The sequence below is a fragment of the Sylvia atricapilla genome, chromosome 4 (genome assembly GCF_009819655.1).
Source record: "Sylvia atricapilla isolate bSylAtr1 chromosome 4, bSylAtr1.pri, whole genome shotgun sequence".
In the NCBI taxonomy this organism is placed as follows: Eukaryota; Metazoa; Chordata; class Aves; order Passeriformes; family Sylviidae; genus Sylvia; species Sylvia atricapilla.
Genome location: NC_089143.1, coordinates 62,150,426 through 62,173,315, shown reverse-complemented (window position 1 = coordinate 62,173,315; position 22,890 = coordinate 62,150,426). Strand labels below are relative to the sequence as shown.

Below are 22,890 nucleotides of genomic sequence, written 5' to 3'. Positions count from 1 at the left end.
GCGGCCCGGCCTTCTCCCGGCGGCGGTGTGAATCCCGTGGGATCGCTCCGTGCGCTCTCCTCCCCCCGGCAGCCGTGCCCGCGGGGCCGGCCCGCCCGCGCCCCCTCCCGCGGCCCGCGCGCGCTGCCCGTCACGTGACACCGCGCCGCTCCCGCCAGCGCGCGCGGCCCCATGGTGGGAGGAGGCGGCCCCCAAGATGGCGGCGGGCGCGGTGAGGCAGGACCTGGCGCAGCTGATGAACTCCAGCGGCTCCCACAAGGACCTGGCGGGAAAGTGAGTGGCCGGGCGCCGCCGTCGCCTCCCCGCGTTGGGGCGAGGGCCGCGAGCCGCGTGCGGGGTGAGGGGGCGCCCTGCGCTGCGATGGGGGGGTCGTGCCCAGCGGCCGCGTTTCTTCCAATAAAAAGGAGACAGAAAGGCTTCATTTCGTGGTTGTGTAGTTTTTTTTTTTGTTCACGGGCTCCTGCGTGTCCGCTCGGCCTCCCCTCGGGGCTCGACTGCTGCCCTTGGGCTGCGCCACAGCCAGAGGCCGGGGAGTTTGTTTTCCTCTGCTGCCGTGGATATATCAGAGAGTCCCTTATTGTTAATAATAATTATTACCGTTTTCAGTAGGTGGGTGTTGTGGAGGGCAGCCCTTAGGGGTTGAGCTTCTCGCGGCGCGATGTGTCACGTTGGTTTTCACTCCAGTCAGACGCGGATCTGTCAGCTGGAATTCCCTGACTCCCTGTCCAGCTGCTAGGCTTCTAAAGGGGCTGTGACACTTTGAGGATTTTTGTGTAAAGCCTTAGAATTTTTCCCCTCAAAATGTAGCTTCTACGTGGATGTTGTACTTCATCAGTACCATACACACTAAGGCTAAGTTTCGTTAGCTTGCTAGAACAAGAATAGAGAACTTGCTATTTTTTTGCAGGAATAAACGCTTGGAAACACACAGAGTGCACCTTGTTCATGTCAAGTGGCTGTTTCTCAGTCACATTGAATGTGGCATTTTGAATGTTTGACTACCTCAGTCAATCTATGAGCAATACAGTTTTCATTACTTTGTCTATGCACTGTCCTGGGCATTTGATTATTTTTATTATTTTAAACTTCCAAAATTGCACGTAAGTTTTTTGATAACAAAATGATGAGCTCTGTTATCTGAGAATCTAGTCCTGGGATTTAAGAAGGGACAGGTACCAATTCCAGGTGAATGTTCATGACACTTGGCAACAAACTGGAGAATTGCCACCTCAAGGTATAGAAAACATGAGCAAAAACAGGCCTCTGACATAGGAAGTAAGCAGAGAACAGAAATCCTTAGCGAAAAATGTGTAATTTTTAACGTTTTTTAAATTTATTTATGGACAGGTACCGTCAAATCTTGGAAAAAGCCATTCAGCTGTCGGGTGTGGAACAGCTTGAAGCTCTGAAAGCTTTTGTAGAAGCAAGTAAGTGCATCTGCTAGAAGTGGTTGTACGCTGAGTGAGGGCCAGAGGTCTGTGGGGTTGTGTGTGTGTGTTTGTTAACTCTACATACATTTTTGTCCTGTTGGAACTCAGACACAACAGGAAGAGGAACCCTCATCACCATTTTCAGAAGTGAAGAGGGAATGGATTTGTAAGCTTTGTGGTTGTTACAGCTTTCCAGCTTGTCAGCACTGGAAGGTGAAAACAAAGCGGTCTCTGCTGGGTGCTGAAGTTGGTACTGGATGCCAAGTGGTGCTTAAACTAACAACCTCCTTCTTCACCCATCTGTAAAACTGCCAAGAAATTGCTAAGGGTGGTTTTTTTTGGTATTGTACTGGGTGTTTGGCTTATTGAACATCTCTGTAAATTATATCTGCTATAGCGTTTTTAAAGTTGAGAATAAGCTTAGTGAGCTTTAGCCCAAACAAGTGCTTTGTCCAAGATATTTCAGCAACTGAGAACTATAAATCAACGTGAAAAATTCATTTATTATATGTCAGGGGTTAGAACTCTGGTGACCTCTAGTGTAAACAGTTTCTGAAAGAAAAGAAAAACCCCCCTTTATTTAAAAAAAAAAAAAAAAGAAAAAAAAATCCTCTTCACTTGCATATAGCTTTTAGAATTGAAATATTAAAATTTAACATAAAAGGAAATTATCACCCGTGGTGAAGACACTGAAAAGCCCATCTGTTCTGTGTTTTTCTCCTGTGCATCTCTGAACCAGTGGTGAATGAGAATGTCAGTCTGGTGATCTCACGGCAGCTGCTGACAGACTTCTGCACACATCTTCCAAGTCTCCCTGACAGCACAGCCAAAGAAATTTACCACTTCACCTTGGAAAAGATACAGCCCAGAGTTATTTCTTTTGAAGAACAGGTGAGAGATCAATGATGAGGAAAGGGTTGGCTTCTGGTTTTTGCTTTAGTTTTTCCCCTCCTTGTATGCTGACTATTTCAAGCCTTTCAAAAAGCTGTTAAAGACAGATATTCCTACTCAGAGTCCAGGTTTCCAGTCCTTTACAGGGAAAAAACCTGACCTAAATGCAGAGAGCACTTAGGACAGTGCAAAAGTTACAGACTGTCACTTCATCAGATGATGGACAGTAATTCCTCTGCTACCAGTAATCGATTTGTTACAATGAAACAATCCTTGAGCTGCTGGAGGTGTCTAGAGAGACAGACTGCTACTCATTGTATTTCCTTTTACCCAAGTAGTAGAATAGACAGGTGGTGTGAAGAACATGTACCTTGAAAAATAGCTTTTGTTTCAAAATAGATACATTTTTTCTGTATGTTTATTTTAGCCATAAACATTTTACCAGGAAAAATATTTTCTTGAAATCCTGAAATTCTGCTTTACTGCTGAATTTGCTGCTCTGCTTGTTGAGTTCAGTTCTGTTTTGTTGTATGAATGTGCAGTATCATCTTAGAGTTCTTAGGGAAGTTGTTGATGTAAAAAGCTCTTAGGATCCAGTATTGGAGAAGAAAGTCAAGGCAGTTTCTGCCCTGATTTTTATTTGCTTCCCTTTATCTTTAGTCTTTTTATGCAGCTTCTACTCTGAGCTGAACATGCTTGCATGTGTGTCATCATGATTATGCATAAATTAAATCCAGTACATGAGGTGACTTCTTTTTTTTACCCACACTAACAGTTAAAACCCCAGGTTGTAACCACTAACACTTCACCTGCTGACAGCCACACTCCAAAGCAGAAGTTTCTACATTAGGCTATGATGACAGATCACCTTGTTCCTACCTCTCATGGCATGATATGAGGTGTAACTGCAAGAAATGGCTTGTGACTCTTGGTGCTCCAGTTCTTGAAAGACTTGATTCATCTTTTTAAAAGCTTTATAAATGTTGGCTACTTTTACTGTTGATTTTATTGCTCTTCAGGTGGCTTCAATAAGGCAACATCTCGCATCAATCTATGAGAAAGAAGAAGACTGGAGAAACGCAGCACAAGTGTTGGTGGGGATCCCTTTGGAAACAGGGCAAAAGTATGTTACTCCCAGTTCTGTGGTGCTATCTGTACCTGCTCTCTCTGTACTGAACTAGACCAGCCAGTGAGAATTTTGGGGCTTGCTGCACCAGAAGTTAGCCATTATTAATTAGTCTTGTTGATAAACAAGTCTTTTTTAGTAGTATTTCGCAGAAAAGTTTCTAGGGTTATTGAAAGGTCCTTGAAAGGTGGCAGTTTTTTATATGTGTCCACCTTCTCAGTTCAAAATGAAGACATAGTTTGAAACTGGATATTAACAGATGTAGTTGGGGATTTTTTCGTGTGTTTGTGAGGTGGGATTTTAGTTTGGTTGGTTTGTTTGGGGTTTTTAGGTGTAGAACCGTTGCTGTTACTTTTCTCTGGCAGTCCTATCCCCTTGCTCCTACAGCACATAGGAATTGCTGTACGTTTTGCCCATTTAGCACCTTTTTGTCGTACTGCAAGGTTGATTCTTAAGTAGCTCACCGCTGAGGGCAAACTTCCAGTCCACAAAAACCAAATTATGAGAGTGTACATGTGTGTCTTGGTGAACAGCATTATCTCCACTGATGTTTGCAGGAGCCGGTTCTGTACTGGCATTCATCTTAAATTTCCTTACTCTGTGCAGAGAGCACTAATTTGGTAGTAGGGAAGAAGAAAGCAGGGTAAAGCAAATGCTGCCAAATGCTTAAGTATCATAACAAGTGTTAAGAGCAGCTAAGAGCAAAGGTAGTTCTGGAGCAACTCTTGACCACTTGCTTTTTGCTTTCCCCTCCAGGCAGTACAATGTGGATTATAAACTGGAGACCTACCTGAAGATTGCCAGGCTGTATCTGGAGGATGATGATCCAGTTCAAGCAGAAGCTTACATCAATCGAGCTTCCCTGCTTCAGAATGAATCAACTAATGAACAGCTGCAAATCCATTATAAGGTTGTCTAACCTGCTTTATTGCTTTCTTTTTCTAAAGGGAGACAGTTCCTCACTGAGATGTTTTAATGCACTGCTGAAACTTTCATCATGAGAAAAAAGACAAGGGGAAAAGCTATATGGTTTTGGGAGCTTGAGAGATACATTTTAGGAATAATTAAACAAGTCATTCCTTACCAGACAGAGATAAGTCTTTAATGGTTCATTAAATGCCAGCTTTATGGATAGAAAATAAAAACTAGGCTAAAAAATTCTGAAATACTGTTGAAAATATTGCCTCCACCTTTGTCTACAAGAGGGGGGGAAATTGCATCCAGTATTAGAGAGTAGAAGTTGTCCCAGCCCCCAGTAATTAAATAATAAGTCCCATTCATACAAACAGCTTAAAGTCTTAGGTAGTAAATTAATTGCTGACATTCCTGCTTTTTTGTGGGTTTACTGTGTGCATAGTTCATACACAAATTTCTCAAACCATTTCAGTAACTGATGAGCAGTGATGATTACAATGTAACAGAATTGGTCAAGTGTGCTGGTCTTTAAAATTCTGTGACACAAAGCAGATGTGCCATGAGCAGCACCCCAGCATTCGGTGGTTTTCATTTGTTGGTTTTCCTTTTCCTTTTTTCCTCCTCCCATAGTACATTTTGAAGTTTGCACTCAGTTGAGAGTGTAAATATTTTTGGTGAATCTTAGAAAAGCACAAAGGAAGGAAGAAATATCAGGTGGTGTTCCCGTGCTGAAAGGGAAAAGTAAATGCTTGAAACGTAAGTTGCTAAGTGGTACATGTCAGTGTCAGTAGTGAAGGGGAAACTCAGACAAATACAGTATCAGCTGTACAGTATTTCAATTACTTAGGCTCAATACTTGGCTGTTGGATGTTTGTAATGTTTAACACCTGTACAGTGGTGGGAAATGTCCTTTTAATTGATTTCCCTGACACTTCAGCAAGGACTTGCCAAGTCAAGCCAATTCTTTGAAGGCACACATTTCCCTGGGAAGCAGAAGAGAAATATTTATGGGAGTTATCACTTGATAGTGTGCAATTTTCACACACCTGTATTATGCAGCCACCTCTGTTGCTTTTCTTTTTCTGAGGTATCCTTCCTTTCTAGGTTTGCTATGCTCGAGTGCTCGACTACAGGAGAAAGTTCATTGAGGCTGCCCAAAGGTACAACGAGCTGTCCTACAAAAGCATAGTCCATGAGACTGAGCGGCTGGAGGCACTGAAACATGCATTGCATTGTACTATTTTAGCATCAGCAGGTAAAACACACTTTACATTTTTGTGTAAGGTATTTCCCCTGGAGCAAGTCAGCTGCTGTATTACTAAGATTTGGTGAGGGATCCAAAGTCGTGAACGTGATGTCAGAATTACGTGTTGGCAAACTGTTAGCTCAGGGTAGGATTAGTTCAGTGTCTTTGCCTTTGAACACGACCAAATTCCTTCTTCAGCAGAACTTTGTTGGCTGTTATTTGCCTGCGTTGGGGATAAAAGGGAACTCCCTGCCGTTTACCTCGAAGTACTCAGTCTTTTGCTGGTCAGTTATGAGAATTCCTCTTGATTTCCCCAGGACAGCAGCGTTCCCGCATGCTTGCTACCCTTTTCAAGGATGAGAGATGCCAGCAGCTTGCAGCCTATGGGATCTTGGAGAAAATGTATCTTGACAGAATTATCCGTGGAAATCAACTGCAAGAGTTTGCAGCTATGCTAATGCCTCACCAGAAAGCGACTACAGCTGATGGTACACACTTCTCTAAAATCTTGTAGTGCTAGGTGTTCATCTATGGGAGTTAGACTTGCCAAATCAGCCAAGAAAATAATTTCTAATTGCTTATATCATTATTTAAGAAATATTTTTAGCGTACATAGTTAGGTATTAAGTCATCTTAGAAATAGTTCATCTTTCTGATTTGCCGTTAAGGTTTTAAAATACTCTCCTGGAAGATAACTTGTCACATTTTCTTTCCCTGTCCTCTTCACTGACGACTTCCCAGTGTTTCTAACGGAGTGTCTGTCCTCATGATGTTCGCAGGCACTGTTAAGAGAAGGGTGCCCAGAAACCCAGGCATTCCATAAATGTAGGCTATAAATGGTCTGTACTGATGATACATTTGTTGGAACTGCTTCCTGACTTGACAGGAAGGTGACATAGTGTGGTGTTGGTTTGGAGCTCACACATGTCTCCACTGACCTGGCACTAAGTCCTGAACCTCTGAACAGTCAGCAAAAATGTTAAGGAATGACTTGACTGGTATCCTAAAGACACTCATCTCAGTTTTCTAGATAGGAAGAGTACGATAGTGAAAAAATACATCAGCATGAAATACCTCTGAATCAGGAAAATCTTCCTAGGGAGAAGTAATTGTTGGTTAAGGAAAAATAAGTAACCACATACTTGCAGAAGTGAAAACTGGGTTAAAGGTACTTGCTAGCTGAAAACCACCAAATGCTGCATTCCTTCCTTTGGTCACTGTGTTTTCTATTTCTAACCTGATCTGTCTGTCCTTAAAGAATGCAGGTTAGCTGGTGTTTAATAATGTGCTTATCTTCAGCTAGAGGTTAAGGGGCAAATGAGTTATACTGTTGAAAACTGTTCAGTCAAGGGGACATCAGATAAAGGTTTATCACAAGCAGAGTAAGAGAGAGGTTAATTGTACCCCTAAGAGCCATAATGAATAATAAGGAAACCCCCAGTGGCCTTTCCATTTGTCAAGCTAGGATCACAGGAGGTCAAACCTCCTTGATTCAGACAGTAAGTCTTGTAGCGTGGGCTCCACTTGATTACTCTAGAAATTAAATAAAGGGTTTATCTGTTCTAAAATCAGCCATATGCCATCCATTTGTTTTTGTCTGCTGTCTCTGTACAGCTTAACAGGGATGCAAAGCAGATGCATCTGGACCTTCTGTACATGTAACGCTTCAGAAAAAAAAAAAAAAAAAAAAAGAGAAGCGTTTTTTTCATTTGCTTTACTATATAAACCTTCAATCTTACAGTAGTGTTTTTCTCATCTAACCCTAAAGGTTCCAGTATTCTGGACAGAGCTGTTATTGAACACAACTTACTGTCTGCAAGCAAACTTTACAACAACATTACCTTTGAAGAACTTGGAGCATTACTAGAGATCCCTGCAGCCAAGGTATCCATTTCCTACCTTTTTTTTTTTTTTTTTTTTTAAACAAGGAGCATGAATGGCATGAGAAAATATCTGTGGTAAATATTAGGAAAATAAACTAAATTTTAGGGAATAATTAAATATTCCATATTATGAGGAAGGTTAAATATCTAGCACGGAGAATGGGAAGTACACAGTGTGGAATGAACATTAAGATGCCACTGATAGTTTGTGTAATCATTTCATAATGAGTGCTGTCTGTAGGTTCCTTCCCCCCTGTGTATGGACCTGGTTAAAAATCTGTAAGACTGTTAAGTCTGAATAATGTCTAACTTCTTTGAGAATGGACAAAGTTTCTGACATCTTTCCTTGTTACTCCAGGCAGAGAAGATCGCCTCTCAGATGATAACTGAGGGTCGCATGAACGGATTTATCGATCAGATTGATGGAATTGTTCACTTTGAGAGTAAGTGCAACCACAGTATGATTTATTTTTTTAGCACGTTTCAGAGTGAGCTTTTTGAGGTGGTCCCTGCCAGGGGAAGGAAATTAAGGTTATTAATAATGCCTTCTGCCTGAAGTGAGCTTGCTCATCCTGCTGTAGCCAGGAGGTGGCAGAGTTGGCTCCAAGGGACAGCTTTTGACACTTCACCTGCTCCCAGGAGATGGCTTTGCATCCTCTTACCCACAGGAAGGAGTGAATTTATTCCTTCATTCTCCTTCAGTTCTAGGAACAGGCTCACCAGGAAATTCTCATCCAAATCTGTTTCAATGCAGGAGTTAGGCTTGTAACGGGAAGCCAAAATAATTGTAGGTTTTGAGTACAGAAATGATCCTGATGCCACTGCAAGGAAGGCTTCCTCTGTGAGTAAGGTGAGGGCAGTGGCAAAAGGAAGGGTTGCAGCTGACAAGGCAAGGGAATTGCTAAGACTTCCTTTGTTCAATATGGGTTGTTTTTTCTTTTCTTTGCAGCTCGTGAAGCGTTGCCCACTTGGGACAAGCAGATTCAGTCGCTGTGTTTCCAGGTGAACAACCTGCTGGAGAAGATCAGTCAGACAGCCCCGGAGTGGACAGCGCAGGCCATGGAGGCCCAGATGGCTCAGTGACCTGCCCTGCTGTCCCAGTGGAGGCAGTCACCTGCCTGCTGTGCAGGACTGGGAAACAAACCAAAAACCATCTTCACTTCCCCACCTTCTGCTTTCACTACGGCTTAGGACACAACTGGCTGATCCCATGTTTGGTGTGACAGGCTCTCAGTTCTCTGAGCTGAGATTGATGCTCTTGCTGCCTCTGCATTGCACTCTGCTTGTCCTGAAAACTGTTCTCCATTTAAAAGAAGCTGTAATGTCTGCAGCAAGCTTTGGGTTTGGTTTATTTAATTTTATTTTTTCTCCACTGTATTGCTATAGCTTTCTAGCCCATTACTTCCTATGATGCGTGTCCTGCTGTGAAAATAGAAGCACCATGTTTCTTTTAGTTGTAATTATTCTAATAAAGGCTGAGATAAGCCACTTGGTTTAAGTGTTCTAAGGACCTGTGGTTTTTTGATTTTGCTTTAATTTTTTTTTCTTAAACAGTCGCTTGAAAAGAATCAGATTTTTGTAATTGCATTTTTAGCCCCTGAAAATGTAAAATGAAAACTTTCATTCCTTATAAAATGTGAGTCAAGGTGTCGTGATAAGCAGGACTAACTTGAAATGCTTATGCACAGCATTGAAGTACAAAAGCATCCATTAAGATGTTGATCAATCTGAGATTAGGCACTCTTTACCCATCCTTGTACTTTGCCAGATACACACATTTAAAAAACATGACAAATATCTGGGTCTGCAGAGGCTTCTGTGCTTGGTTATTGCCAGTCTGTTGGAAACTCAATTATCCACTCAATTGCATATCAAGCTGCATACCTTGGATCCATCATATTTTTCACTTCTTTAATGGCTTAGAGAAACCAAGTTGGCTGATGAGGCAAACATCCCCAAAGAAAGGAATTAATAAGTTTCTGAATGTCAAGCTCGTGAGAAACTAATTGCTATTAAAATCTAAACAGGAGCAAGCAGCATGCACTCTTCCTATATGTATATTTGTCATTGCTTATAAAGAAGTGCCTTGTTTCAGACTGTGTTAACACTACTGCTCAGTAATAAACTGTCAAGTGAGTGTAGACCTAATTATAATGTTCTTTGCTGTTCATGTACTGCACATCTTAGGACAACAGTATCATAAAAGTAAGAGCAAAGTGATGACCTAAATGAGAGTAGGCTGAAGCCTATTTGAGCAACTATTTCCAAGGGCAATTACTTGTAACTTGTTTGAAGTGCTACTGGCTGAGAATTTTCTCTCCCTTGGAGAGAAATGCTGACATAGTTTCTATTTATTTGGAGCCTGTTGCTTTTCTTTTCGCTTGTGCTCTGATTTCTGCACAGAGCTCTTCTCCTGGAGTGTGCCCTTTGCAGATGGAGTTGTGCCATGTATGCCATTCAAATACATTCCCATTTAGGTTATTTGCTGCTTCAGTCTGCTACTTTAATGGAGAATCCAGTCCTAAAAAGCTGTAGCAGTGTGTGTTCACAGCTGTTTTGTGGGCCTTTTCTTCCTGTGGGCCAGGAGTGACTTCTGGAAGGCAGTAAACAGTTCTACTGGACCATTTCTGAAAGGACAGACCTGAAGTGGCCAACTCGAGCCTCAAAGCCAAGATGACTTTTGGTGATGCATATTTCAAGCCACAGACTGATTTATCTGATGGCCCCTGACATAACCCAGATCTAGCCTGGGAATGCTGTGGTGAGACAGGGACAGGTGAGGGAAGCAGGGCCACTTCCAGCAAGGAGGAGCACACAAGGGGCAGAACTTGTGGCCTCGATGCACCATTTGGGCTATGTCATGCAACAGGAATGCTTTGGAAAGTGTAGTTTTCACATCAGGAGGGAAGATCTAATTGACTAAAGGAAGTACAGTAACCTGCAGAAATTGCTCTTACATGTCACCCAGCCCACACTAGAGGCATTACAGAAACCAGGGAAGGGAATGGCTGGAAACACCTGATCCAATACGTTATGTATATATATGCTGAGTTCGGAGTGTGGAGAAAGTATCATCCCAGCCCACTGGAGATACAGGTACATGATACACAACATGGATATGGAAGCGTTAATGAATGTTCTCTCACAGAATTCCAAATAAGAACATAAATGGGAGGGGCTATACACTGCCTGACTTTGTTGTTTTTCTGCAGTTAACATTTTAAGGTAAGGAAAACTAGATCCACCATTCTCACATTAGATGAGTAGTTAAATGATCTACCAGTTGAACAATAAGTGATTTTAGAGAATCCTTCATGATTTTATATTGCCACTCCATGGCCATCTTGTTGGCCTTAATTCTGTTACATTTATTACTTGTAAGGGCAGTGGTTCAATACCTTGAAAGTTATTTTAATTTCTTTCCCCTGAAGTAAACCAGCCTCAATTAAAACAGAGGGATGATGAGGAATACACATCATGCTGGTGGCTACAGGCTGTGCCCTGGGTGGGGGGAATGTCAGGAGCCCGCAGCAAGGGGCTGTGACCACGCCAAGGGGTGACTGGTCACCCTGAGACTCAGCAGGAGCCGATGAACAGCGAGAAGACCCCAGACGAAGGGCACGCACACTGTGGAAGCATAAACGTCTGGACAATCCAGGCGGAGCCGAGGGCAGCAGCTCCCGCTAGATGGAGAGCTGAGCGCGCAGATCCCCGGCGCTGGTGGAAGGGCAGCGCATCGCCGGCTTCCTTCTGTGACTAAACCCCGCTCATCCCAGCGAGCGCAGAACTCCGCATTTATTGCCCTCTGCGCTTTGAAGAGCTGCGAGCCTTTCGGTCACAAAGCTTCTTCCCCATATGCAGGGCTTAGGTCGTACTTCTCGACTTCAACTAACAGTCCCCTGGTACCGGAAAGTTTTCACTTCGCCCAAGCTGAAAATGACAAAAGAGAGGATTTTGCTCAGAGTAAAGGAGTAGAAATTATCCCAGGGCCTCGAAGGATGAGTCAAAATGACATTTCATATATTTTTAAGTATAATGTGGGACTGAACTTGGGATTAATGAGGTTTTGGTAGCTTAACAATTAAAAAAATCTTAGTACAACGAGTACATTTATCTAGAAAAAGGATTTCTATGAAGAAACATAAAAGCAATGTAACTAATCTATTAGGGGGACAACACCCATGCAAATCCATTTCCTCTTTTTTTGTTTAATGCTTAGGGACTTTGCTTTACACATGATAAATTACTTCTCTATAAATGATGTTCTGATTCTTTTTATTCTTTTGTTTTTGTTCAACAAGTCACTATTCTAACTTTGTTATTCATTGCAAAAGATAATCCAAAAGCAAAGTCAAAAAGCTTACCAGACTAAGAACATTAGACTGAAAAATAGGGGTTCAGCATGGGTTCACAGTGAGTGCACAGCATTCATTCATTCTGTTGCAACAGTGTAAACTTAAAATTATGGCTTTTGAGGGAAGGGATGCCACCCAGAGATACCTTGGCAGCCTTCAGACGTGGGGCTGTGTGAACCAGGAACCTCAACTTCAGCAAGGCCAGGTACAAGATCCTGCTTGTGAGCTGAGGCGATCCCAAGCACAAATACAGACTGGGCAGAGAATGCACTGAGAGCAGCCCTGAGGAGAGATGTTCGTGGATAAGCAGCTCAACATGACCTGGAAACTTGTGCTCACAGCCCAGAAAGCCAAATGTGTCCTGGACTGCATCCAAAGCAGCGTGGGCAGCAGAGCGAGGGAGGGGATTCTGTCCCTCTGCTCTGCTCTAGTGAGATCTCACTCAGAATATTGTGTCCAGTCCTGGGGTACCCCAGGGGTAATGGCTTTAAATTGAAAGAGAGCAGGCACAGATTAGATATTGTGAAGATGTGCTTTCCTGTGAGGGTGGTGAGACAGCGGCACAGGTTGCCCAGAGAGGTTGTGATGTCCCACCCCTAGAAGTGTTCAAGGCCAGCTTAGAAGGGGTTTTAAGCAGCCAGGTCTAGGGAGGTGCTCCTGCCCATGGCAGGGGGTTGGAACTGGATCAGTTACTGTACTCTAAATCAAGCAATTGTTATATTTTCACAGCATAGCATGTGTGGATTGTTCACAGCAAGGATTGAGGAAAACATGTGTTATCAGTTACCTCACCACTTTGGGTGAGTCCCAGCATGATGATATTTTTGTTGGCTTTCCGATGCTGTAATCGCTGTAACTTCTATACTTCAGGATATATAATGCTTCCATTATTGCATGTATGATGCTTTATTTGTGGGTACAAAACACTTCCCAGCTGTTGGGACTTTGCTTTCAAAACGTGCACTGTGGCTGTACACCTGATCACCATTAAAGCCTCATGTGGCAATTGGCACTGATTGTTTTGGAGGGTTTTTAAGAACCAGGAAGGATGGGACCAGCTTTCTCCACCATGCTCTGTCTAGCTGGTCTCTACTAGGTATGAAGAGCCCTAAGGTGCTGCACTGACTCTAAAATTATGGGAAATTTGTAAGGTATGTGTAGTATTTTATAACTATTTCACACAAAGTTCATGATTAGCTATAATATTCTGCTCTGAATAATGGGGAATAGTAATTTTTTATAGTTCCTACTGCCTTGCCTTGTATATTTGTGTTGGATGTGGCATTTTATTTAGCTATGGCATTATAGGCAGCAATATGACTAGGCTTTTGTCCTTTGAATTAGCGTGTTTATTTCCTGAAAATGTAATTGTTATGATGTATTTCTACTTTTCAGTAATAGATAAAACCAGACAGGAAGAGTTGAAAAATCTTTTAAGTTCTCACAGTTTTGGTAAGATGTCTTGTTACTGGAATGTGCTCCCAGCCTGTGCTATTTCCATTGTCATCCTTTTGAAGGGCTGGAAATCCACATCTGCTTTTGTAAACCTCCTTTACCAGCAGTTCGTCAATAGCTTTGATCTGTGGGGTTTTGCTAATGGAGCTTAATACCTGTCCCCCTAACCTGAGGGCATCTTCTCTGATCAGATGCTTTTTCCTTCCGTGCAGAATAAAGATTACCAGCCAGGGGAGGATTAGCAGAGAGGGCAAGATTATGAATTCCCTGGAAGATTCCTGTTGAGGAATTCAGGATGCACACCCAGCCAGTGGGGCTAATAGAGTATGCATGATCTAAGAAGGTGTGTTTGTAGTGTAGGGGTAAGTGAAGACCTGAGACAGGGTCAGAGGTTTTTGTTGTTGCTTGCAAAAGTTGCTGCAACTTTCACAGTGAAAAAACCCCCAAACTCTTAATATCTATTCTCTAGCTTTACATTTATTTTTATGTGTGGTTTTTAACTGGAATTTGGCTTTGTATTTAAAGTGCTGTTTCTCCCACTTGTGGCAGATGTGAAGAGATAAACAGATGGGAGTTGATCACTAGACTAGGAACTCACATTAGTTTAGGGCTCATTGTTAGGCTGGCTACTCTGTCAGTAGTCCCAGGGAAAAGATGTCAAAACTGAAATGAGATTTACTCAATAAAGAATTACAGGATGGGAATGTATTAGTGCAAGTCAATATGGCTTAAAGGGAAACAGGTGCTGGCAAACAAGCTGAGTAGGATTGAAAAAAGTAATTGTGCAGGAGACAAGAAGTACCCAATTTCATAGGGGTTTGTCATTTGCAAGAATTAGCTGCTCAGAGCTGATAGGATGAGAGTTAGCAAACTGATGTCATTCTAGCTGTTGATTAGGGAATCCTTATCTCCTGGGGAATTTTGTTAGAGACAGCCTCAACTCAGCATTTGTTTGCAGTCTGCAGTAGCTAAAAGAATATTTGTGGCTGCTGTATTACAGTGAAGACAGACTGGTAAGGCAAGACAGTCTGAGCGGAGGGGAGTCATTAATGCAAAATGGAGTTTGAAATGGTTGCATGCAAAATAGGCACAGGTGTGTGTCAGTATTTCATTGCTTTTTGTGTTGTATATTGGTACTGGGTTAAGCAAACCATTAAGAGAAATAAGCCTCAAATACCCGTACGTGTTTTTAAAGCTCTGTTAAAACATATGGACAAGACAGTAAAGCATGGTCAGACTGATTTTTAAAATGATAAATACTTTTTAGGGAGGACCTGAAGAATTTAGGCTGTTGAGTTCTCTCAGAAGTCCCTGGAGTGGCTAACTATCCATTTTCTTCCATGCAAAGCATAATTTCTGAACTAGGGTGAGAAATGCAGTAACAAATGGGTAAAAATTGAAAACATGCAGGTGTAATGAGAAAAAGAAGCAGCAGTTCCTCAGAGCAAGAATTAAGCTCTGGAATTAGCTGTAACTATCAAAGGGGCAAGGGCAGGTTTCCACTGTTTTGGTGTCTTGAAATCCAGAATGGCTGCCTGGCTGCAAAGTGGCTTAGCCAGTCAATACTGGATGAATTTAGTCCAAAGGCAAGAGTGCAATTTAAGGGTCTGACCTTCAGGAGGTCAGGCACCATGACCTAATGGTCTGTTCAAGCCTTAAGCTTTTTCAGTCTGTGAAGTGATTTGAAGGTGGAAAGACTTGTACTATACCCATTTCTGCACAGCAGCCATACTGTACCCTGTAATTGTTTTTATTCTGTGATGCTTGTATTTGAGAACTGCATCAGAAATTTATGACCAGACAACAAAGCAATCAAATGTGTCAAATCATAACTACACTAACGTCTGGGTCTGAGTGGAAGGTTACCTTCTATTTTCCAGGAAGGTGATCACATTTCATCTGACAGTTTGACTTGAACTAATGAAATCCATATTTAAATTCCTTGATCAGAAAGCGAGCTGCTAGAGGATATATTGGCACATGTGAAGCACTCTGTTGTTGTTGTTCTTGCCTTAGTCAAGTCACAAAAACGTTTTCCAGGGAGTTCTCAGACATGGGTGAAAAGCTAATAGCAGTTGGGCCTTGCCCTCTAGTGAGAGACATTGATATTTGTGCTGGTGAGTGACCCAGCTGGATTCCTGGGGAGAATCCAAGGGCAGGTGAGTGATTTTCAAACCAGTCTGCCCTACCTTGTGGGTATGTGGGCTGTTCTTAGCAGGGTGGTGTGGTTGTTCAGAAATGCCTTCTGCTGTGAGCTAGAGCCTGTGGCCATTTGGCTCACTCTGAACGTGATTTACAGACTGATGCTGGCCGTGAAATCCCATCAGCACGCTGCCTCCTGGCCTGAATGTGGGCAGCCTTGGGGAGAAAGATGGATAAAAGAACTGTAAAGGACACAGACTGGATTATCAGTTGTAATACTTCATCGCAGAGTGGACTCTTGCATATTTTTTAATTGAAAAAAGATAGCTGACAATCCAATTATATGTCCTGTTGTGCGGGCATTCAATTTCATAGCCAGTTGTTCCTCTCCTCTCTGCCCAAGGACAGATCTGGTTTTACCCTGATCTCAGTTTTGTTCCCTTGTGACCATTAATCTCATTGCCAAGCTGTTGCATGCAGCAGCCTGTGCAGAGGAATCCTACTGGAAGCTGCAGCTGATAGGAAGAGGTATGGCAGAAAGCTCTCTGGTATCAAAGGGTTTGTTCCAACCCCACCTGTGCTGACAGCAGGCATTGGGGATGTTTAGGTGTGTTTGTGCAGGTTGTGAGAGCTGGGAACAAAAGAATATGCTCATTACTGATGACTTATTTTCGCTCAAGTGTCTGACTAGGAGACAGATACCAGCTGCTGCTTGCTCCTGAGGGTCTGAAACAGTTTTGGTAGTTGAGAGAAGATGGTTCAAGATGTTCCATGTGCTCCTCCAAGCTTGTTGTTTCCCACAATTTTAGAGCTGTCAGGCGTTTTCTTCCATGGTTGACATTCTGCAATTGCTTCTGGCAGCTATCAGCATTGATTGTGGTATTAGCTTGTACTAAAATAGGAGAGAATCTGTGCAAATGGTTGGCTTTTCTTTCTCACCCCTACCTGGCAATCAATTGTTAAGCTGCTGGGCCTAGAACAAATCGCTGCATTCTCACAAAACGCAATATATTCCGTCTTGGTAGGAAGCCCTTTGTACTCAGCTGGATTGGTTTTCCCGAGAGCACCACAGAGCCAGCTTAGGATTCCTGCAAGTTACATGCAGCACATGGGAAGGGAACCTGTTGTCTCACGTTTTAAGGGCTTCAGAAATGAAACACCGATTCTGTCTCACAGCAAATGTAACTAGGTTGTTCCTTTTGGGTGTTCACCAGCTGTGCTGTGTGCAGTTACAAACCTGTCCTGTGACTGGGATATGGCCATGGATGGCTTAGAGTCACACTCCTGGCAGCACAGAGGCCCCATTTTCCAGTGTAGCAGCTGTAAAATGTCCCAAAATGCTCCAAATGTGCAAGATTAATGATGATTCTTTCTAGTGAGGAGTCCCTGAGAAGGAGAGCCCAGCTTGAGTTAGCAGAACTGTACTTCTGAAAGCTGGTGTTGCATGAAAGGGGCACATTTTGGTAGGATTTCCACAGAAATATGCTGACATGGGCCCGATTCTGAGCAAGTGAGCAATCTCTGAATGAAATTGGATCACAAGCCTAAAGTGTGTGCAGCAGAGGCAAGTTAAGAAACCCAAGTGAAAATATCCTGTCAGGATAGCTCATAGTACAAATGGTCACTGTAAAATTGGCACCAGTTTTAGTACCTAAAATATTCTCTGAGCTATACCCTGTTAAAAAGTTACCCTTTAAGCTGTTTAGTTTGTGGGGCATGTCTTGAAAAGTCAGTGGTGCAGTATTGTTTCAGCTTTGATAAGGGCTTTTCTTTATTCCCTTGCGTGGGGCATGTTTTATTCATGCTTTCCACGCAGTTGGGTTTTTGTTTCCTGGAAGTGGCTGCAGTGCGTGGTGACCTGGAGAGCCACTGCATCTCCACCCCTGTGAGGGTGAAATGACTGGGTCCTTTCCCTTCAAGAGCAGCTGAGCCCCACAGTGGAAGTTTCCACGGCACGGACCCAGCAAGCTGCTCTGGCACTTCACTCAGACAGGGGCTCCTGTGGGACCTGTGAGTGGAAGATGAGAGGAAGCTGTGCCAATCCTTGCTGCAGGGCACTGACTTTGGGTTTAGCCTTGTGACAGTCAGGTGGCAAAATGCAGATTCCTGTTTCAGACTGATGTTTTCCCACGGAGTCTGTGCTGCAAAGGGTTTTGTGCCATAGACATATCCTGTGCAGTGAGGACAAGCTGGATAAAACAGGCTGTGCTGAATTCTGGGCTTTTTACCTAACCTGTCACGGGTTTTTTGCTCTCCTTAATTAAGCCTTGCTTTCATATCTCTTAACTGTCCTATGTCATAATTTTTGTGCTTGGCTAATTAGCTGCTTTACTTTCTTTGAAATGTACAAGCTGCTTTCTCCACACGTGCTGGTTTTGGCTGGGGTAGAGTTAATTTTCTCCACAGTAGCAGGTACGGGGCTGTGTTTTGGATTTGTGCTGAGCACACTGTTGATAACACAGGGATGTTTTAGTTACTGCTGAGCAGGGCTTGTGCAACGTCAAGGCCTTTTCTGCTTCTTGTACTGCCCTGCCAGTGGGGATGCTGGGGGTGCACAGGGATTTGGGAGGGGACACAGCCAGGAAAACTGACCCCAGCTGACCCAAGGGATATTCCAGACCATATGGCATCATGCTTAGCACATAAGTCTGGGGGAAGACTAAGGAAGCAAGGGGAATATCTTCTGCTCTTGAACTCTTTTCTTTATGTCCTACAATGCTGAACAACCAATTTGCTGCCATGAAACCTGAGTACTAGCCACAGAACATTTCATAGAACATTCTCAGACACTTGCTGCTTTGTCACATGGATCATTCCTGACATGCTCTGCAGCTGGTCTCCTTTGCTGCTCCTAATCTGTGCTGGACCATTTTGAGCTCCTAAGGACACCCAGTCATTCGAAGTGGTGTCATAGTTTATTTCCAGTGTTAATACAGAGAAGGCATCATTTCACTGAACACAAGAGCCTCCTGTCCAGTGCATTAGGGACTGTCAGGAAAAGCCATGAGGCTGAGACTACAAGATCCTTTCTTAAATGTAGTAATGAAGTTTTTTTTCTTGAAAACCTGATTTCTCCTCTATCGGACATCTTGGTGGTGGCTTGTATAAAAAAAAGCTAACTCACCTGAATTAGGGTTCCCAAGTACCTGAGAGGAAAGCCAAACATGAGGTGTCCCAAATGAAATTACTATGGCCTGCAGGGTGGTCAGGGAGAAAGGATGCTTTTCACAGGGCATTGCCTGTTACTCTGTGTGCACAGCCAATCATCCAGTCTCCTGGAGTTGAGAAACACATAATGTCTTAGCCAGGGATTTAGTTTTGTTAGATGAAAAATGCCCTGCAGGGATCTCCCCACTTTTGGAGGGCAAACAACTGAATTATGTCCATGGTGGTACCTTCTGGGTTTAAAATGCCTTGGAGAAAGGCTTGAGTGGTTTTGTTCCAATACCTGGAGGTAGAAATTAGTCTTTGCTCTTCCACTGATTTCCCTTTAGGAAAGAATAAGTAGCAGTGTATTACTAAGATCTGCTTAGACAGGAGAGATTGCAAAATGCAGTCAAGATTATGTAAAAGTTTAGGATCCCTTGGGGGGATTGAATTTTTCAGGCTCTCTAGGTTTGGAGAGGATTCTTGGGAGCAGTAGCCTGAAGCTGTGATGGGAGGCCACACAAAGCCTTTGCCTGTCCAGGCAAATGAGTCCCATAGTATATTTCTCAAGGGGAAAATGGAACCTGATCCAACAATCCCTCGATGTCAGTGGTTCAGATAAGGGAGGACATGGACCATTGCCCTGTAGCTTCAATTCACAAATGAGCTAATAGGAGCCCACCTGAATCCGGGTTTCTGAGAAGCACAGAGGACAGCCCAATGTGAGTTTGGAAAGTCCTAAACCAGCTTAGTGTGGCCTGGAGGGTGGTCAGGGAGCAAGGATGCTTCTCGTACAGCATTACCCAGTGTGCTGTGTGGGTAATTCCAGATTCACCCCTCCACACTGGAGCTGAGAGACACCACAGAAGAGTGGTTCACCTTTTAAGATGTGTGGGACACCTTATGCCAAGGAGAGTGTTGGTTATCCTGCCTGCCTATGGATGGAGCCATCGTGCCTGGATGTTGTGTGCTCACACCACCTTTAGATGGCTTTCATTGGACAGGAGAAATGGTATTTGGAGCACTGTCCTTCATGCCATGACAGCCACATGACCCCAAGAGTTAACTCTTCCTCTGATAGTGATACAGGCCATGCCAGTGGGATAACCTCCTGTTTGGAGAGTGAAATGGGCCACCAGCTGCTCACATGAATGGAGAAGGTGGTGTTGATGGTAACAGATCCAGTATAACTAATGTGTGACAGTACAAAGGGCAAAAAAAGTCAGTAAACATCAAAACAGGGCAAATGGGACCAAAAAAATGTTATTTCTTCTTGTATATGTTTCTAGCTATGACTTTCCAGGGTTGTCCTTGGCTCCTGCCTGCACTAAACACTTTTCTCAGAAAGCAGAGCCACTGGCACTCAGCACTTCCCAGGACTGTGATTTAATGCAAGTGAGTTTTGCTAAGGACTGTTGGTCTTTCCATATTATTTAAATATCCTTCCTCTCCTTCCATTTTAGGTGACATAATTTGTCAGCAGCACTGACAGTGTCAGAATTCTTGGGAAGTCCTGGTTTGCAAGGAGATCTTTGAGGTAGCAATACAGAAAATCTACAAAACTTAGCCTGAAGCAAGTGCTTGTTTTCAGCTGAAACCTTCCTTGTCAAAGGCAAGGGGGAAGATATATAGTAGGCTCTGATGCCTGGCTGTGAGCTGAGTTGCCTTGGGAATGTGGCACAGCTTTAATTCAAATATTGTCACACAGTAACAATAGGAAATTATCTTCTCTATCTACTGTAATACAGACTTTCCTGCAGCCATGGGGTAGCGAGTAATAAACAGTGCTGAGGGCTGTCATAAAGAAGATGGTGATTGCTTATCTTGGGATTAAGGTTTTCTTTTCCTTGAAGAAACTATCTCAAAGCTTGTAGCTGGAGAAACTGTTGGGTTACTTCTTCAAAATGTGCCACAGTTAGCATTGCTCATGACTGAGGCAAGTAGGATGCAGTTGTTCTGTCCGTGATGGAGTGGGAGCCACAAAGAAGGGGACAAGAATGTGCAGAGACTATTCCCTTTTCTCTTGCATCTTCCATCAAGTGTACAGGCTTAATTATGTAGCTATTGGAAAATAGGTGGTATTGGCATGCCAGCTAAGGATGGACAGAATGATTCAGTGCACTTGCAGCACCTGTGCTGTATAAATGGGATGTCTGGGCCAGGGAAATGACCTGAGGAGAGTTGGAAATGAGCCAGTATTAGGGATTTATCTGAAATTCTGAGTTTGAGGGTAGAGTTTGTGTTGGCAGGGTGCATTCTCGAGACACATGTCAGAGGCTTTGCCTGGATATCCCCCCCAGCACAAACCACTGCGTTTACAAAGGTCAGGGGTGTTGGGCTTATCACTGGGATGTTAATTGTGAAATTCATGCTGTTGCTCACTGGTTCTGAGTGCAGGTTGGAATGGAGGAATCCAAATAAGGTAAAGGCTATTTCTCAGTGGAATGGTACTAATGAAGTGTCCTGCTGGTCTCTACTGTTCTTCTGTTTACCCAAATGCCATTTATTACCATTTATTACCCTGCTTTCCCAACTTGCCTGTGTGAAAGCTGAGTAGGGGCTGTCTCTGCCCCTTAAAACTGCTACAAATCTGTTAGACTGTACACATCACGGACCTAAATATACATTTAGGTAAAATATATAACACAGCTGCTAGGCAGTTTATTTTCACCAGTGGAAAGACTATATTTCAAGAGAGTGGTGAGATGTCAAGTGAATTATGGGGTTTGTCTTCTTACTTGTAAAAATAAATTGTATATTCTATAATCTGAACCAGACTAGGTTTTAATTATGCACTGTTTTGCTTTGATTTACTAGGCAGGTTATCTAGAGGCCAAAACACTAGCAGATATATTGTAGTAAGTCTGGAATGACTTAAAGGGCAAACATTAGACTGAGTAATTCATTTTCAACAAGCTACCATAGGGTTTTTTTTGCTAGGATTTCTTTCATCTTTTGCCTCCAAGCTTAACTCTTTCCTGGATTACCGTAACTTCATTTCTTGATATAAATTTTCTTTATATTTTGGTTGTTAATTATCAACCATGTTGGTTCTGCATGTAATTTATCCCCATAGGGTTCTGGAGAAATAGATGTAATTGAGCTTGTCTATGCAGGACTTTTAGCTAATTGGCTGCTTTTTCTTGTGGAGGGCTGAATCTGGAAAGATCAGCCACAGGCACTGGTGTTTCAGTGAAACATGTGCAGCACAGGATGAGAGATGCTCACTGAAGTCTCACGTTACTGGTAGCAACACTGATGTCTAATCTCCCTAGATAAATGATACTCCAGCCAAACTCCAGAGACTTTAGCCAGCCAAACCCTCTGGTCTTTGTATCGCGCTTGAATTTTGTGTTCAAATCAAATGCCAGAAGTTTCCGCAGGGAGGGATGGGTTTTGAACTGGACAAGCGTCTCTTATCAGTGGATTGAGTGCCTGTGGTCAGTGGTGAACAATTGTTTGACATCCTCCTGCATGCTGGTCATGGATTCTGACAGCACATGGAGAGATGCTGCCAGTAGGATTTCAACATTGCAGTGACATGTCAGCCTTTCAAATGGCAATGGAAATGGTCAGTTAGGGTTAGTAAAGAGCTGAGAAATGCTGAATGTAAAAACCACCTGTTACCATCCCCAATCTGGACATCAAATCTAGCAGTTTTGATGAAATACATTCAATGCAAGGGCTGAAAAACTGATGTTAGACCAGACTCTCTGTGTGAAGAATCCAGTAAACTTACTTAGTGTAAAGTAGAACAACAGCCATGGGGGATGGTCTGGACTGATGTCTCAGAAGGTTTTATGACAGCAGATATTTCAAACAAAAGCAAGGAGATGCTAGCCTTCACTAGAAAACATTTTAGAGGACATCTTGCATCAAAAACTGGGCAACAGTCTGCAGCCAGACTGTCCAAAGTTAGTGAGCACTGGTACTGTGCTGGAAGAATGACTTCTGTTTTCATATCTAAAGGTGTTCTAGCCTGACCCTGCTTCCTTCTGGGATCTTAATTATTTTTAGCCTGTTTGATGCTTCAGATAACTCAGCTGTAAAATGGACATATGGGCATTCAAATGGTGTACTGGAAGGTGGTTTCTTAATGTGTGATCAGGTGCTGCAAAGCAGGCTGGTATTTGTCAGATTTGAAATATTAGTAATGTAAGTTAGATTTTTGAGTTGCTTTTTGACTTTTCTTAGATGAGTATAAAGTTTATAAAAAGGCATCAGATCTATCTGAAGAATTAGATAAGTAGAAAGCCCATTACCCAGGAGTAGTGCTCTGTGAGCTAAGTGCTCCCAAAGT

The 22,890-nt window shown here is 43.0% G+C and overlaps 2 protein-coding genes across 3 annotated transcripts in view; both read left to right on the top strand.

Annotated features, from left to right (window-relative positions):
- The first annotated feature begins 3 nt into the window (after positions 1-3).
- COPS4 (COP9 signalosome subunit 4) lies at positions 4-9,001 on the top strand. Its single transcript, XM_066318156.1, has 10 exons — positions 4-273; positions 1,348-1,427; positions 2,170-2,321; positions 3,341-3,444; positions 4,204-4,357; positions 5,467-5,617; positions 5,926-6,096; positions 7,377-7,492; positions 7,850-7,934; positions 8,441-9,001. The coding sequence occupies exons 1-10, from the start codon at positions 197-199 to the stop codon at positions 8,572-8,574; spliced, it is 1,224 nt and encodes a 407-aa protein (XP_066174253.1). The 5' UTR covers positions 4-196; the 3' UTR covers positions 8,575-9,001.
- A 3,915-nt stretch (positions 9,002-12,916) lies between these two features.
- ARHGAP24 (Rho GTPase activating protein 24) overlaps positions 12,917-22,890 on the top strand; it is a 243,181-nt gene continuing 233,207 nt past the window's right edge. The window contains exon 1 of one of the 2 annotated variants that reach the window (XM_066318112.1): positions 12,917-12,992. The gene's annotated coding sequence lies outside the window, so the exon portion shown is untranslated. Of the gene's footprint in view, positions 12,998-22,890 lie in introns of both variants that reach the window. The other variant, XM_066318111.1, reaches the window with a different exon arrangement.

Excerpts from the sequence above, each read along its gene's own strand:
- COPS4 (XM_066318156.1), top strand. The coding sequence starts at position 197 with ATGGCGGCGGGCGCGGTGAGGCAGGACCTGGCGCAGCTGATGAACTCC. Across the intron at positions 2,322-3,340 it reads TTATTTCTTTTGAAGAACAG|GTGGCTTCAATAAGGCAACA; the intron begins GTGAGAGATCAA and ends ATTGCTCTTCAG. Across the intron at positions 5,618-5,925 it reads TACTATTTTAGCATCAGCAG|GACAGCAGCGTTCCCGCATG; the intron begins GTAAAACACACT and ends TGATTTCCCCAG.